The following is a 17,481-nucleotide window of genomic DNA, read 5'->3' on the forward strand; positions in this document are numbered from 1 at the left end:
TGGGCGAAAGTTAAAATTGGAAATTATGTTTTCATTAATAGCATTGTTGCAGTAGGCGCTAGGCGCTAGTCGCTTTCATTATATATATATATATATATATATATATATATATATATATATATATATATTTTTTTTTTAATATTTTTATATATAGAATCCTAATCATATGAGAACCATTTTCTAGGTGAGAACTTGTGAACAAATTTCAAACCATGGACAAATTCAAACCATTGATCTGCAAGATCTGATGGATGAAAAATTAAGTAAAAAATAAGCGGGTTCATTTTTATAAATATTAAAATTTTTTAAATATATATATATATACACGTTTTGTTGTACGGTGTAAATAATTTATGGAATTAGGGTTCAATACGCCCAAATGACCAATGAGTAATAATAAAATAAAATATAAAAGGTTAAAAAAAAAAAAAAAAAAAAAACTCCGTAACAAACTAACAATAAATAAATACCCTAAAAAAAAGACAATAAATAAATACGGAGTAAATAAATAAACGGTTTCTTTAGTACTCCGACCCGGTCGGCAGCGCAACTCCACCTGTCATGGCGGATTCCGACGAGGGCAGAGAGGATACAATTTCTGAAGTAGTAACAGAATCGTTACTGGACAGCGTTTTCGAATTGAAGAGAATCAAGTGTACTCCTTCCATCTGCGATGCGTCTCCAACAGATACAGATCGGTCATTGGTTGCAATTCGAGATTATGCTGCCGATGATTCTCCCCGCACTTCCCTCGTCTTCCCTCCGGCGAACCACGAGAACCTCCCGGTCTCCGTGAATCTCATTGGCGCTTTCAGTCGCCAGCACCATCTCAAATCGTCATTTTCGTGGGAATTCCCGTCATCGCCATCGGAGTCGATGTCGTCGTCGTCTCAGTCACGATTCGTCGCCGAGAATGACGATTCGTCGTCTTCATTCTCTCCGTCGGGCTCGGACTCGGGGGATCCGTCCAATCCTCCCCCTTGGACTCAGCATCCGCCGCCGAAAACGGTTGCCGGCTCGGCTCGGTGGTGGAATTTCGGAATTGAATTCCTACATTCCAAATTCAACGGAATTGTGAAGCATCTCCTGAGTTTCGCTTCTGTACCGGGGGCAATTTCGTCATCCTACTCTCCCGTCGGCAGAGCCACGCTCGCCGCGGCGGTGTTCATGTTCATATACTTCTGGCGGCGGCGGCGGCGGCGGCGGAGATTGGAGATCAACAGGGAGAGCAGGGAACAGCTGATTCGAACAGTCAAAGAAAAAGACAAGGTAAGCTTTTGGATTGCCGAACCTTAAACTCATTCAAATTTCTAATCCTGCCAAGTGTTTGTGAAAATGCTTATTCTTTTGAGTTGAATAAAATCTTTGGTTTTGATATTTGTATGCAGAGGATAAATCAACTATTGGAACAAATTGCAGAAATGAATAAACTATTGGTAGCTCTTCAAAATGGTCATCAATCCAATCCCAGTTGACATTAGCTGAGTAAAACGCAGGCATCATTATCAATAATCATTAGTAGATGATATTAAGTCTCAATTTCGAATTTTGTAGATACAACAACTTGCCTTGTCAAATAGGATTCATAGCTCAACTTGGTGTAATCAAAAGTCTAAAAATATAATGGTTTGGCTCTTTAGCTTGTGAGAATTGTGGGTTATGGGTAATATTAGAGACTATTAAGTATTTTGCTCTCCCCAGAGAACATTTGCTGAAATTTGAGCTAATATATGTAAATGGCAGTATCTGTCTTGTTTGTTGAGTTGTGCCTACTAATAGTTACGGAGTATTTGTATTTTACAATGCCGAGTTGAGTTAGATTTTGGCTTTTCTATACTGTCAATTTTGGCTTATTTGACTACTATTAGTTGTTTGAATTATATTTTTGTAACATTTTATTGTTTCAAAATGCTAAATTTTATAAAGCCGTTCAAAGCAGTTTTTTTATCAACATTTTGAAAGTCATTTTGCATATAAATATATAATTATATATCAGCTAATAACTAACCCAATTAACTAACATTTTGAAAGTCATTTTGCATATAAATATATAATCATATATCAGCTAATAACTACCCCAATTAGCTAACAGCTATTTATCAAATACAAATTTTTTTTTTCCGCGGGATAAATGGATAATGTCTTGTTTTAAATCATGTGTTGATGGTTGGTTGGTCCTATCTCGTGAATGTATGCCAGTATGTGGCTACATAGTTTTTTTTTTTTTTTTTTTAAATTATTTTTTTTATAGTAATTTATTTATTTTTGTCGTATCTTTTTGTTTTTAGTAATTTATTTATTTTTGTCGGAAGGATGAGAAAGAGGAGGATGCCTCTTGCAAAATGGTCTCTAAATTATACGTATTAATTTCATCACTTTGTTTATCAAATTATAATTTTATTTAATAATATTTTTTTTCTACCAAAATTAGCTCTCGAGAAAAGTTTATTTAATAATATTCTTTAACTACCAATATTGTACCTATTTTAGTTCTCGAGAAATCCTATTTCATAAAATGTTTACATATTTTAATATCTAAAAAATTAAAATAAATACAAACATCATAGTCATAGTCAAATACTCAAATGACATTATTAGAAATTAATTGTTGTCAATAAATTTTTCTTCAATGAGTTACTAGTCTAGAACTCCCTACTCCCTTACCGAAGTCCGAAAGTGCCAGGTGCGGGTAAGTCCGAAAGTGCCAGGTGCTAGTAGTGCGGCCAAACAAAATAATAATAATATGGTGTTATTCTCTAAACCTCAAAAAAAAAAAAAAAAAAAAAAAAAAAAAAAAGAATTAGGTGTCAACTCGATCAAGTTGGGCACTAAATCAACCAAATTAGGCGCTAAGCTAGCTGAATTTGGCACCAAATCGGCCGGATAACTAAAAGGCACCTAGGGGTGAAATCCCCACAGCCTAAGGGCGCCTAGCCCGATTTTTACAATATTGCAATAAATTGACAATAAAACAAAACAACAGAAAACACTCACAAATGCTTAATGGAAAAGGCAAACTATGGTCATGAGTGATGATTGACAATAGTTGAGGGAAAAAAATGGAAATGACTAGTTCAGTAAAAGATAATAAACTTATTGCCCATACAATCCAAACTACTAAGAATAGCCTTTAACCTGAAAGGGAATCTATGAAGTTTTAGGGAAAAGAATGATCAAGAAATTGCAAATTGTATATGTATGCTCTGCTCACATCTAAACACACCTCTCTAGATAGGCTCAAACTTGAAACCATCAGCAGTGTACTTACTATCTAGCAAATTCTAATGGTCGAAAAGGCCATAACAGGAACAGGCATCAAGCCATCCTTTGGAGTCGAAAAGGTCGATGCAGTTTACACTTGTGCGTGTCATCTTCCTTTGAAGCCGAGAGCCTGAGAATGCCGGTGAAAGTATGTAAAACTAACACAAACTTGTTTTGCATGAGACCTTGACAGGGAAAAGAATGAAAAATGCACTTTTAACTCTGGATTGAGTAACAGGTACAAGTAGTCGGCCCTCATTCCAAATGTTTCATGTTGTCGTCTTGGACAGATGAGAACATTGATGAATGATCAGCACATTGTGTGGAAGACAGAAGATCCATATACACTGAAAAGGAAACCATTGGGTTGAGAACTTTTATCAAACTTAAAGAATTGAAGCGTGAATTTTAAGTAATAGATCAGATAATTCATTAGACATGAATACCTCTAGAGACCTACTTAAATTGTCTTAGCATTTTTCGTGTTTCATACATGGAAAATTAGAGATGACGGAACCCAAATGTGGTAAATGAAGTGTTTAATTCTACATGGCTGCATATACCTAATTGGCAAAAACCTAAATGGAGCTAAAACACAGCAAGAAGAGAGATCTTTCCTGTTAAACAATTATGGGAAGATAAACAAAACCATAGAAACAGCACAAACTGGGCACTCCAAAAATTCACGTGCATTATTTCATTTTACATGAACTATTGTGAGAATGGGTCCACAACGTGTAAAAAACTATCAAGTACAGTAGAGGTGGTGTCAAAGTAATAGTGTGGATAGACAATACAATAAAGTGCATAGTGTTAGTACTCCTACTCTATTTTCTGAATTGCAAGCCAGGGAAGAACACAGCAGAGCAGAAAATTAAAAATGAACTTATCAAATAACATAAAAGTAAAAAATAATGGAAGAAATAAAACTAGCTAATAAGGAAAACACATACAGACCAATTGATTCAACATGAAAAAGCAATGTACAAACTAGCTAATAAGGAAAAAAGCATATAGAGTAATTGATTTATCTGATTCAACATGAAAAAGCAGTGTACAGGTTACAAAGTAGAGAGTTCATTTAAGAAAATGTGATTAAGAAGATTGCAAGTCGAAATGGAAATTGACAGATTGCAGTAGTACAATAGAGTCAAACTAGAAGTTGCACTTTAGCTACAGAAAACTAATCACTGTAATTGCAAATTGAACTTGTAGTCATCTGTTCCCCAAGGTGACAAAAAGGTCATCATAGGAAACTAATTTTGTATACCCAGTAATTGCAATAGAACTCGATCTACCAAATAAATCAAAAGAAAAAGGATTTCTCATTACCTACAGATTCAAGACTATTGATGATGGTGTAATCTTAGCTCTCATGCTTTGCATGTCGAAAATCATATTGATCTACGTTCCGCAGTGGAGCAGTAGTTTCATTCCGGATCCTCTTGATGTTAGGGCTCAACAAGCCCCTGTGCTTAAACCCGTACAAATTAAGAACTTGATTATCCGCAAAATTGAAAGCTCTTTCCATGCTTTTCACGCATTTCTCGACCGGGAAATCCCCAAAGCTCCCACACGCCTTGCATCCCACAAAATGCGTAACAAATGGCCATCTCTCATCACCAAATCCAGGATGGTACTTCTCCATCACCTCCTCGTACCTATCCACCAATCCCGCCCAATATCCATGCAAATAATACGAGTTCTCAAGAAACACTTTATCCATCCACTGATCCTTCTCCGACATGAGCAAATATATCAGTGCAGATTGATCATCAGCTTCAAATTCTGGTCTACCCTTTAAATTCGCCGTCAAAGTCTTCCCAGATTCCTCACGAATAGGTCCTTTAGGCCCCATTGGAGCCCAAACATCCAACAAATCTAGTGCCCACTGTGAATTCCTAATGAGAAAACTACCCGTACTCAATGCAGTCCATGACTTCTGATCGAACAACAAATCCTGGTAGCCATGGATAACAAGATTATGGCTATCATATTTTGACAGAGGGATCTCAAAAGCCATATCAGTGAAGAAAGCATCACTGTCCATCCACCAAATCCACTCGATTTCGGGATGGGAAAGCATTAGCCTCCTTATCAAAGGCAGTTTGGCCCAGTGGCCGTCCATTTCCCTATCCATATTGGCCGAATTATACACAATCTCAATCCCATGAATCCTGCAATAGTCAATTTTATTCTTCACACCCTTCAACAAGTAATGATCCCCAACTGGGTTCTCACACGGGGTCGGTGGCGACCCGGTAACAAGCAAAACCCTAGGTTTCCCATTCACGGAATTAGGAAATCCGGGGTGTCTCTCGAACCATACCTTCCGTTGTTCGTCCCATCCGGTGATTTTGGGGCCCAGCGAGAAGGTCTCGTTGGGGCTGAGGAACCGATCCGACTGGCCCTCCGGATCGTCCGGGTCCTTGTCGGACCGGATCTCGTCGAGGATCCGGTTGGTCTCGTCGATCAGGTACGTGTTCTCGAGGTCGGCGTCGGAGGAAGCGAGGTTGCCGACGCCGATGGTGCCGCGGAGGACGAGGATGGTGACGAAGCCGCAGAGGATGGTGATCTTGACGTTGTTGAAGGTCCGCTGGATCTGGCGGCCGCGAGGGACCGGGGGGCTAGCTCGGCTCCTGGAATCTCCATTCATGGCGGCGGCTCCGGCGTCGTTAGCGGTGGTGGGCAGCGCTCCGGCTCTCTTTTGAGCAGAGAAACCGCTGTCTTGGCCCATCTAGCGCGTGGGTGGGTATGTGAGAGAAAGCTGGGGTACGAAACCTCTCTTTCTCTCTCTCTCTCTTTCTCTCCCTACAATCTAGAAAGTGAGTGTAGAGTGTTACTGTGATGGTGGCACTTTCATGGAGCTAAATGCGCGTGCTTATTATCATGAAGAAGAAGACGAATCGGAGAAGAAGCACCGACGGAGATTTATTTGCGATTTTTAATTGCTTAAAACTATTTTTTAGGTTTAAGTTTGTTGTTTAGGTTTTGAAAATGGAGAAAGGGACAAGACAAAGCTGCTGTTTACTTGCTGGATTTAGCGCGTAATTACGAAGGAAGACACGTTCTCTTCCTCCGCCATTTTTACAAGTTCGGTTACACCACATTACTCGTTTTACATCATTTTTAATACTCTCTTCTTGACCATCTTTTCATCAAACCAACTTTTTTTTTTTTAAGTCATTCAATTTTTATAAAAAAAAATAGAGTTAATTCCCTTTTTGGTACTAGATTTATATGTGACAATCCATTTTAAGTCCATTTTTATTAAAACATCAACTTTTAGTCCTAGTATTATTGTATCATGACTATTTTTTGTCCTTTATCAACAAAATAGTTTAAATATCGATAAATACAAGAGCATTTCTTCTTCTCATCGTCATCGTCATCGTCATCGTTATCGTTATTGTTATTGTTATTGTTATTATTAAAGTAACAAAACTTTCAGAGGAGGATGATATGATGATAGCATTTTAAACATCATATTCCCCATGTTATTATTATTATTATTATTAAAGTAACAAAACTTTCGGAGGAGGATGATATGATGATAGCATTTTAAACTTCATATTCCCCATGTCTATCGTACCAACTTTACCTCGACTGTCATGGTAGTCAGAAACTTTGAAATTAAAAAAAAAATTAATGAATAAGTTACCGGGGGGAAAAAAGACCCAAAACGAGGAACATGTACATGTATTTGTTTGTTCAACATTCCTTAATGTTTACAAATAGTTCGCGAACATTAACAAACACTAAACAAACAAACACGAATAGGATTTTTAAAAACCTTAACAAACAAATACGGACAACTTCTGTTCATTCGTGTTCGATTCGTTAACAACTCTACAAGTAGACAAGAACTTTCAAAGCCAAAATATGAAGAAGCCAAAAGTTTGGTGTGATAAGGCAAGGAGGCAACAAATTCAGGTGTAAAGTGCGGCAAGGCACAAAGTATATGGTGCCAAGGAGAGAAATTTGGGGGCCCAAAGTGCGATAAGACACAAAGTATAAGTATTTGAAGTCACTTTTCTTTCTCCAATAAACTATTTCCTCTGTCCCATTTTATGTGTCTGGTTCGGTTAACGAGGCTTGACTGAAGTTATTTTTAATTCAAATTTTCATAATATTAAGTTTAATATTAATATATAAAATTTATATATTTAGAAACTACACTAAAAGTACTATTAAACACAAAAAATCAAATTTAAAAATAAGTAAAAAAAATAATAAAGAAAATAAACAGAGAGGAAATAGTTGGTTTAACCAATGAATAGTAAGTAGAACAGATAGAATGGGACAGAGTGAGTATTATTTATATGTGGAATTAAAATAAATGGTAAAAAAGACAAACATTATTTCTAAATGCTATTAATTAAATTAAGACTTAAACACAAATTTAACAGCTAAACACCTTATGCTCAGATGGCATATAGTGACTCTTTTATATTGGAGGTTATGAAATCGAGTCTTAGTGGAGGCAATATTGACTCTTTGTGTTTTAATAGGTAGTATTAAAAAAAACAAATTTAACACACTATTATAATTATTACTCCGTATTTATTTTTACCTCTTAATTTTGTCACTAGAATTACTTTAAAATTATAATTCTAATATTTGTAAATGTGTTTGTTATTTTTTTGGATTAAATAAGAGGATAACACCCCCCNCCCCCCCCCCCCAAAAAGAAAAAAACTAGGAGCTGGCTCCCATATTAACTCTAGAAATGCGTTGCCGATGAAATTTCGCACCCATTTGATCTTCCCGAACTTTATCCCTCAGCCCACTTGAAGCTTCATCAAACGTGGTTAGGCCCAAAGGTTGAGATAGCGCCTGTTTAGCAAGCATGTCGGCAATTCGATTCTGCTCTCTAAACACGTGACAAAACTTGATGTTAGTGAAATACTTTGCCATCTCGAAACACCTGGTTATGATATTGCTTTAATGGCCATGCAATCTGCTTACACCCTGGAAGCGATCAACTCCCCCTTTGGCAATTATTTGCCAAAACTAAACACATACATTCTTAAGGCATGAAAAATAACAATCAATCAAAAATAGTAATTTCATTAAGATGTGCCTTAAGATATGTTGTGTTAACATGCAAAGCTATTACAAACCTAGAATTAATTATGCCAAGATAAGTCATTTTCATGAAACATCATTCACCAATCAAGAACAAATCAAGAAAATCCAACCAATAATGTAAGAGCAATATTCCAATAGCAAAAAAATCCAATAGTCAAAATAACGAACTAACTAGTATCGTTTACCATTGTTCACCATCTAAATAAGAATTAAAACATCACCACATTACCGAGCTTTGCATGCCCCCCTCAACAATTATTGTGATACTGTAACTAGCATGTTGGCTAAATGTTGATAAATTAATTCTGCAACACATAGCTTCACTAGTCCAGTACATGCATTATATGAAGATTAGTTTAATGCATGCAAATGAAGATTAGTTTAATTCATGCAAATGAAGATTAGTCTAATGCAACAAATTGGTCTACACGTATGAATTATGCAAATTGGACCTACACCTATTATATTCAAGATTATTCATGCACTGCATGAATTGAAAGTTTGGGATGACATATTCAAAGCAGTTGTTGGCTATTTTGGTTTCGTTCGAAATGCAGTACGTGGAAGAAAGAAATGGAGCTACAGACGTGGAAGAAAACAATGGAGCTACAGTCACACGTTCGTATAGTTATGCTCCTAATTCTCATGATTATTTTCCTATAAATTGGCATCTTGTAATAGCAATCAAAATGAAGTTTTCAGACACAATTGAGAAATATTCTACTTAGAAGAAAACTTCAAGAAGCTGAATGGAGGAAAATTTGAAGTGGTACGACTTCAACGATTAAAATTGGAAAATCAGGTTCGTTACAATTTGTGTAATTTGTAGAATTATCTCAAATTGTAATTCTTTATTTTTCAGGAAGTTACTTACAAGATTAGTGGCTCAAATAGGTGTTAGTCCTAGTTTGTGTAATTCATTGAATCTTGTAAAGTGTAAAAACTTAGAGTTGCGCTTTGCTAAAAAGTATTTTGGGTGTGACCCCGCAGAATAGAAGGAAATCTTCAACTGCATTATCAAATAATTGTGTTCATAATTGTTTGTCTCTTATTCTGCAATACTTTCCAAATTTATTTTTGAGATTGGTTTCTGTGATAATTAAATTCGATAGTGAACGTACATCCTTGCATTATAAACTAACAATTGGTATCAGAGCAGTGTCGCTCAAATTACTCTCGAGATCCTAGGGGTACTCGAGTTAAACTTTGCAGGATGGAAGATGGGCATTCGATTTCAAGGCTTCCATTATTGAAAGGTGTTAGCAATTATGCTTTTTGGAAGGCAAGAATGATGGCGTTCATAAAGTCACTAGATGAGGAATGTTGGGGTTCTATAGAAAATGGTTGGAACCCACCGACTATCACTGAACAAAATGAGATAAAGAAAAAACCAGTGATCAGTTCGACATTTGAGGAGAAAAAGTTGTCATCAGCAAACAATAGAGCCTTGAACGCAATTCATAGTGCCATGAGTTCAGACTACTTTATGCTTATATCCGCCACAGATCGGGCAAAGGATGCATGGGACGCACTAGAAACTCATTTTGAAGGTACTGGATCTGTGAAAGTATCCAAAATACAGATGCTCATATCCCAATATGAGAGTCTACAAATGGAGAAAATAGAAACTGTCTCAGAGTTCAGTGCTCGTGTCAAAAGCCTTGCAAATAATGCTTTCAACCTAAGGGAACCATTTGATGAAGAAAGGATGGTTTGTAAGGTGTTGCGGTCTCTACCTCCAAAGTTTAAAATGCAAGCGATTGCTATTAAACAATCCACAGACTTGAAAACACTCACACTAGATGCGTTGATGGGCAATCTACAAACCTTTGAGATGGAGTTAGACGAGGAAGACAAGTATTCGAAGAAAAACAAGGGAGTAGCTTTTGGTGTAACTATATAGGATACTGGCTCAGATTCTGAATCTGATGAGGCCATGGCACTATTAACCAAGAAATTTACAAAGTTTCTGAAGAAGGCTAGAGGTCGAGGAAAGACCAAAGGATCAAACTCAAGAAATGAAGGAAGCAATCAAAAACCAAAAATTGTAGGAGCTGACCACAAACAAAAGAGAATCCAATGCTACGAATGTGGAAGCTACGGGCACGTGCAAGCAAACTGCGCTAACAACAAAGGAAAGAAATCTTTTACTCTCACTTGAAGTGATACAGATAACTCTGATAAAGATACACAAGAGGAATAACAAACCAACTTTGTGGCATTTCACGGTAATATATATCACCCAGATGATATAGAAGAACGAGTTAACTTTGAAAAATTCTTCAAGTGTGCAGATCAAGAAGAACCAGAGCTCAAGGAAGTGTCATATCGTGAGGATGACTCTCAATCAGAAGATGAAGATGATCTTGCAAAAGCATACGAAGAACTGTGCATAAGTTGGTGTAAGGTAAGTAAATTAAATCATTCTTTGTGTAAAGATGTTAAGAATCTTGAAGAATAAAGCTTGAAACTGAAATCTTTGGTAAAGATACTTGAAAACGAGATAGGAACAAAAGATTCCAGTGAAATGTCTTTACTGAAGGAACTGGAGCACTTGAGGAAACAAGTCTGGATGCTGAACACGGGTACCAACAAGTTAGATGAGATACTAAGAACAAATGGACAATCTTTGACCAAAATGGGGTTGGGGTATGTTGAAGGAACAACCAATTAGTCAAAGATTACCTGGTTGAGAGAAAAGACAACAAAGGTAAGGAAAAACACTAATCACCTTTACAATAAAAGTTGTTTTAGGTGCAACAAACGAGGGCATGGTTGGAAGTGGTGTAAAGAACCAGAGCTGAAACTGAAAAAAGTGTGGAGACCCAAGATCACATGTATGGCAACAAAAATATCAATGTCAGCCAGCATGTCATCAACATGGTACTTCGACAACGGGTGCTCTAGACACATGACTGGACACAAAGGGTATCTGACAAATGTAACATATGCACATGCTGGTCAAGTCACTTTCGGTGACGGAGAAAAAGGAGAAATCATTGGACGAGAAACGCTTGACACAGAAGGTATGCCTAAACTTGAAAATGTGTTTTTGGTAGATAGTTTAAAAGCCAACTTGATTAGCATAAGCCAATTATGTGACCAAAACTTGCTTATTAGTTTTACCAAGAAAAAATGCAAAGTGTTTGATACTCAACAAACATGTGTCATGGAAGGGATTAGAACAGCTGATAATTGTTATATGATCAAATCTGTGCTCATGTGCAATAGTGTCACAACCAATGAATGCACAAATTGGCATTACAAACTTGGACACTTAAATTATCATGACATGGAACAGTTAGTTAAGGCTAGATCAGTCAGAGGACTTCCAAACCTCACAATCACGGAGAAACCTCGATTGTGTGGACCATGTCAAGAAGGCAAGCAAACCAGAGTGCATCATAAAAGGTTAGTGCACATTTCTACAATTAGAGCTCTTGAACTACTACACATGGACCTAATTGGTCCAACTCAAGTAGAGAGTATAGGAGGAAAAAAATATGTGTTAGTATGTGTGGATGATTTTTTCATGCTTTACATGGATTGACTTCCTAAAAGAAAAATCTGATACATTTACTGCCTTTGAAAAATTTGTTTGAGATTACAAAGAGAAAAGGAGACACAGATTGTGAAAATCATAAGGATAAAAAGTGACCACGGTAAGGAGTTTGAAAGCAATGCTTTTAGCAACTTCTGTGACAAAACTGGCATAGAACATGAATTTTCTACTCCTAAAACACCACAACAAAACGGGGTAGTGGAAAGAAAAAAAAAAAGAACTCTACAGGAAATGGCAAGAGTAATGTTACTCACCAAAAATATCTCTCAGAGATTCTGGGCTGAAGCATTGAGTACAACATGCCACATCACAAACAGGGTAATGTTAAGATTAGGTACTAAGCATACCCCCTATGAATTGTGGAAAGGGAGAACCCCGAATCTAAAGTAGTTTCATGTGTTTGGAAGTACATGTTACATTTTGAATGACAAGGAACAAAGAGGCAATTTTGATGCTAAAAGCGACGAAGGAATTTTCTTAGGATACTCAACACAAAGCAAAGCCTATAGAGTATTTAACAAGAGAACCAAATCCATCGTGGAATCAACAAACGTGGTAGTTGATGATCATGTGAGCCAAAAACGTGATGACGAAGATGAAGAAGCACAAGAAAAGACAACATGTTTGAGAGAAACATCAAAAAAGGGAGAAGAAAATGCACCGTCAACCGAAAATATGGAACACAAAGAAAGCTCAGACATAATTCCATCCACAAGAATTCAGAAAAATCACCCAATTGACAATGTGATTGGAGAAATCACATCAGGGGTTAGAATAAGTGGCAAAGAGAAGAAAAACTATCGTGAGCTGATAGGTTACTCGTGCTACATCTCAATAATAGAACCAAAAAATGTGTGTGAAACCCTTAAAGATGAGTGTTGGATACATGCCATGCAAGAGGAACTACTCCAATTTAAAAGAAATGAGGTATGAGACTTATTACCGAGGCCCGAGAATGTAAATGCCATTGGTACTAAATGGATCTTCAGGAACAAATCAGACGAAAATGGAATAGTTGTCAGAAATAAAGCTTGTTTGGTAGCACAAGGGTATTCACAGTACAGATGGAAGGCATTGATTTCGAAGAAAAATTTGCACCAGTAGCAAGATTGGAATCTATCAGACTTCTCATCTCCGTCGCATGTTCACTAGGGTTCATATTACAACAAATGGATGTAAAGACAGGGTTTCTAAATGGATATCTCAAAGGAGAAGAATATGTTGCACAACCTAAAGGGTTTGAAAGCTCACAACATCCAAACCATGTGTACAAGTTAAAGAAACTCTCTATGGACTAAAGCAAGCACTAAGGCATGGTATGAAAGGCTTACTGAGTACCTAATCAAGAAAGGATATACAAGGGGAAGTGTTGATAAGACACTGTTCATCAAAAGGTATAACTCTGATCTTATAATTGCTCAAGTTTATGTTGATGATATTGTGTTTGGATCAACATCTGCAAGTCGTGCTAACAATTTTGTGAATCTCATGCAAGAAGAATTTGAAATGAGCATGGTAGGTGACCTGGCCTACTTTCTAGGGCTACAGATCAAACAAACTTTTGAAGGTATGTTTGTCTCACAAACCAAATACGCTAACAATCTGGTAAAAAGATTTGGACTCGACACTTCTAAATGTGTACGAACTCCATTCCCACACACACGAAACTGCAACCAGATGAAATAGGCAAAAGTGTTGACTCAAGTCTATACCGGAGCATAATAGGCAGTTTGTTATATCTAACTGCGAGTCGCCCCGACATTAGTTTTAGTGTTGGAGCCTGTGCTCGATATCAGGCAGATCCCAAGGAATCACACCTGACTGTTGTAAAACATATCATAAAATACGTAAAAGGCACTGTAAATTTAGGTATTTGGTACTCAAATAGATCAAACACTCATATTGTTGGTATTACAGATACAGATTGGGGTGGAAATATAGATGACCGGAAAAGTACATCAAGGGGCTGTTTTTACTTAGGTTCAAATTTAATATCTTGGTTAAGCAAAAAACAGAACTCCATATCCTTATCAACTACAGAAACAGAATATATAGCTGCAGGGAGTAGTTGTGCCCAATTACTCTAGATGAAACAAATGTTGGCATATTATGGTTTTTCATAGGAAGTAATTACATTATACTGTGATAATTCGAGCGCTATCAGCATCACAAAAAATCCATATTACACTCCAGAACAAAACACATAGACATTCGGCATCATTTCATTCGGGAGCTTGTAAAAGACAAAATAATTTGCCTAGAATATGTTCATACAAAAAACCCACTTGCTGATATTTTCACAAAAGCTTTAGATGGCAATAGGTTTGAAACTCTCAGGCACAAATTGGGATTGTGTACATTATGTTAATTTCCATTTAAAAAAAAGTTTTTTTTTCTTCGCTTGCGTTTATTGGTCATCTTACTCAAACAGAATATTTAATTTTTTTTCCTTCTCTTGCGTTTTAGCACTAACATTTCAATTAATATATAAAATGTTTTTCTATTTCCTCAAACAAGTGTGTTTAGTTTGTTCAGAACTAAAATTAATTTGTCTTTTATCCCTTTCTAGTTTTAATTTAGTGTTATCCAAAAAATAAAAAAATAAATAAAAACAATTTTCACGTTGTTTTGTTTCTTTTCTTCCTTTTAATTTTCTTAATTTTTGCTTTCTTTGCTTTGACAGATTCTCTTCGTTTTTTTTTCTTTCTTTAAAAAAAATTATTAGTTTTTTTGTTAGATTTCTCTGCTGCATTTTAGGCCTTTCATTCTCTTTACTTTACTATTTAAATCAAACTCAAATTCTTGCATGTGTACATATTTTTTTCTTCTTGATAGCCGATTAAATAGATTCATATTCTCTTCCATGGCTCCTAATCTATAACTCAGTATGGCAACCATAAACAGAGAGAAAACAACCAAAGTCATCTGGAAAGGAAACCTCCACTACTACCAAGGACAAGATCACAACTGGTTCAATCTCTCAAACCTTTGATCCGTCTGAGTACAACTCAGAACCCATATACGATGCTGTTGAAAACTATGTAAGCAATCCCTCCACAAACAATGAAGAAGATGATATCCCAAACAGTTTGAACAAATGCACTGTCAAACGGAGACTCAACTTCAACATTGTTATTAACAATGAAGGTACTACGCAGTCATCCTTTCCCAGGGATAATCCACCAGATGTGCATGTTGCCAAAGCCGAAGGACAACGACTAACTATCCTTGTCTATCCTCACCGAATGACTCGGTCTGCCACAAAACGTCGTTAAGAAGCCTTGTTAAAATCCATCCCAGTCAAACCAGTGATACAAACACTGGCCAACAACTTCTCCGTTCTAGATAAGTCCAGAATTTTTTATACTGATGACTTAAAACGTACATTCGATCTCATGATAACAACAAAATTTATTTATCAACGAAAACTTCTCCTTGATGATTTTAACCTACACACTAGAGTCACAGGGTTACTTGAAAAAGTTGCTATGTTGCAGACTGTTGTTAGAATTGATAGGTTTATCAAAACAGTGATATGTGAATTTTATACAAACCTAGTGCCGGAATTGGTTCAACAAGGGAAAGTTTTTCTACAATGACGGTTTTATGATTTTAATCCGATTGTGATTAATTCCCTATTCAGTTCACCAAATATAAATGATGACTACAAAGAGGATTTAGACATTGTTGCATATGAATTGACTGGTGGGATCAAGAATTTATGGACAACAAAAGATACTGTGCAATCAGCCATTCTCACTCCAACATATGCATTGTTGCATAAAGTTGCCTTGCACCAACAAAGCACAAATGCTATGTCAAGGAGTCATTAGCTGTGTTTTTGCACGAAATTGCAAATGGCGTAAAGATTAACTTAGGGAAGCTATTGTTTGATCAAGTGCTTGAAGCTCGGGATGGCAAACAAAGGAGAAAGGAACTCATTCTTCCTAACATGATTTTTAATTTGCTAGTTATGCAGGGATTCCAAATCGAAAAAGGTGATTGTTTTGAGACGGAGGCAGTACCCATTAAAGTATACTCACGCTTACTAGTCCACGATCATGCTGAGGACATTGGAGTCACGAAGTTTACACCATCGTTTCCCCGAAGTCATCGAATTATTAGTTTCCTTCACGAAAAACTGAAATGGATTGCTGATCTACAAGAAATGCTACAAGCTAGGAAAAAATATTACAAATGCTTTCTTGTCCTCACTATTATGGGACTTTGCTGCACCTGTCGGGCCCTCGCAACATACTGTTGACTCATCTGCATCCAACCCAGGTTATACACCACTAGCACCGGGTGACACAACTAAATCTCGAGTTGCTTGACTCCCCAAATGGTAACAATTGATCTATTTTGTTTGAAAGTTCAAATCTAGTTGGTATGTCAATAATTTCCTCTAGTTTCAATAAACTCTTCCAATGTGACTAGATATAGATGTTGATATTGCTATGGCTCCTTACATTTGCTCCGTATATTGAATTTGTATGCAATTTATGCCAAGCTGTCAACAGACTCCCACTCACACTCTTGAAATGAATATTATTGGTTTCAAAATACTCGAAAAAATGTGCCATCTCTATTTACAGCCATATATACTCATGAGAATTTCCACATATTGCTCTCACATGATACATAGCTATTACCTTTCTCGTTGTGACTGAGGATTAGTCGGGTGGACTTGGACCGTTAAACAGACAGAGAAAGACCCAGACACCTCATGGATAAAAAAAAATCGAAAAAAAAAACAAAAGTACAAAAATTGTTCTTCTGGCACATTGTGCTTCCTGTATGGCAAATCAAATTTTCTTTGCATGTTAAACATGCTACATGCGAATCCCACATACACATAAAATTTCCACACATACAAATTCAATTTTTTGAATACATTCATAGCCTTGCTCTATATTGACAGTACATCTGTCACCATCTCACAAACACCTATTCTCCTCGTTGGATGCAAATTCATTACGGGTTTTTGTTTGGTCGCTTCCTAATGATACTCTATCTAGTTACATTCGATGAATTTATTGTTCGTGATAGAAATTTATGGCTTACTAATTGATTTTACTATCTTCGAAAGTGTATTCTTTGGCACCTGTTCATGAAAAGGGGGAGTACGTTCCACTCAGGGGGAGTACAATTAATTTTGATCAACATATGTCAAAGGGTGAGTTTGTGATACTGTAACTAGCATATTGGCTAAATGTTGATAAATTAATTCTGCAACACATAGCTTCACTAGTCCATTACATGAATTATATGAAGATTAGTTTAATGCATGCAAATGAAGATTAGTGTAATGCATGCAAATGAAGATGAGTCTAATGCAGCAAATTGGCCTACACGTATGAATTATGTAAATTGGACCTACACCTACTATATTCAAGATTATTCATGCACGACATGAATTGAAAGTTTGGGATGACATATTCAAAGCAGTTGTTGGCTATTTTGGTTCCGTTCGAAATACAGTACGTGGAATAAAGAAATGCAGCTACAGACGTGGAAGAAAACAATAGAGCTACAACCACACGTTCGTATAGTTATGCTCCTAATTC

General features: G+C 36.5%; 3 protein-coding genes across 4 annotated transcripts; 2 read left to right on the forward strand and 1 right to left on the reverse strand.

The window, feature by feature from the left end:
* The first annotated feature begins 462 nt into the window (after positions 1–462).
* LOC115996351 lies at positions 463–1,828 on the forward strand. Its single transcript, XM_031235559.1, has 2 exons — positions 463–1,269; positions 1,389–1,828. Exons 1-2 carry the CDS (start codon positions 562–564, stop codon positions 1,473–1,475), a joined length of 795 nt encoding a protein of 264 aa, XP_031091419.1. The 5' UTR covers positions 463–561; the 3' UTR covers positions 1,476–1,828.
* Positions 1,829–3,006: 1,178 nt separating this feature from the next.
* Positions 3,007–6,329, reverse strand: LOC115996773 (probable xyloglucan 6-xylosyltransferase 3). 2 transcript variants are annotated; one of them, XM_031236178.1, is made up of 2 exons: positions 4,598–6,329; positions 3,007–3,608 (listed from the first exon to the last, which is right to left on the reverse strand). In XM_031236178.1, exon 1 carries the CDS (start codon positions 5,996–5,998, stop codon positions 4,628–4,630), a length of 1,371 nt encoding a protein of 456 aa, XP_031092038.1. In that variant the 5' UTR covers positions 5,999–6,329; the 3' UTR covers positions 3,007–3,608; positions 4,598–4,627. The 2 variants fall into 2 exon arrangements, with proteins under 2 accessions (XP_031092038.1, XP_031092037.1); XM_031236177.1 differs by having other exon boundaries at positions 4,594–6,327.
* A 3,236-nt stretch (positions 6,330–9,565) lies between these two features.
* Positions 9,566–15,747, forward strand: LOC115995913. Its single transcript, XM_031235061.1, has 11 exons — positions 9,566–10,241; positions 10,647–10,759; positions 10,841–11,001; positions 11,107–11,378; positions 11,529–11,763; positions 11,956–12,232; positions 12,347–12,841; positions 12,979–13,151; positions 13,240–13,481; positions 14,819–15,167; positions 15,558–15,747. Exons 1-11 carry the CDS (start codon positions 9,566–9,568, stop codon positions 15,745–15,747), a joined length of 3,183 nt encoding a protein of 1,060 aa, XP_031090921.1.
* The last annotated feature ends 1,734 nt before the right edge of the window (positions 15,748–17,481 follow it).

This window comes from Ipomoea triloba, chromosome 11 (assembly GCF_003576645.1).
Source record: "Ipomoea triloba cultivar NCNSP0323 chromosome 11, ASM357664v1".
NCBI classification, from domain to species: domain Eukaryota; kingdom Viridiplantae; phylum Streptophyta; class Magnoliopsida; order Solanales; family Convolvulaceae; genus Ipomoea; species Ipomoea triloba.

Bases quoted from the DNA above. Each gene is read 5' to 3' on its own strand.
- LOC115996351 (XM_031235559.1), top strand. From the start codon at position 562: ATGGCGGATTCCGACGAGGGCAGAGAGGATACAATTTCTGAAGTAGTA. The intron at 1,270-1,388 runs GTAAGCTTTTGG...ATTTGTATGCAG, and splicing joins CAGTCAAAGAAAAAGACAAG to AGGATAAATCAACTATTGGA.
- LOC115995913 (XM_031235061.1), top strand. From the start codon at position 9,566: ATGGAAGATGGGCATTCGATTTCAAGGCTTCCATTATTGAAAGGTGTT. The intron at 10,242-10,646 runs GTGTAACTATAT...TCAAGTGTGCAG, and splicing joins AAACAAGGGAGTAGCTTTTG to ATCAAGAAGAACCAGAGCTC. The intron at 12,233-12,346 runs GTAATGTTAAGA...TTGAATGACAAG, and splicing joins CATGCCACATCACAAACAGG to GAACAAAGAGGCAATTTTGA.
- LOC115996773 (XM_031236178.1), bottom strand. From the start codon at position 5,998: ATGGGCCAAGACAGCGGTTTCTCTGCTCAAAAGAGAGCCGGAGCGCTG.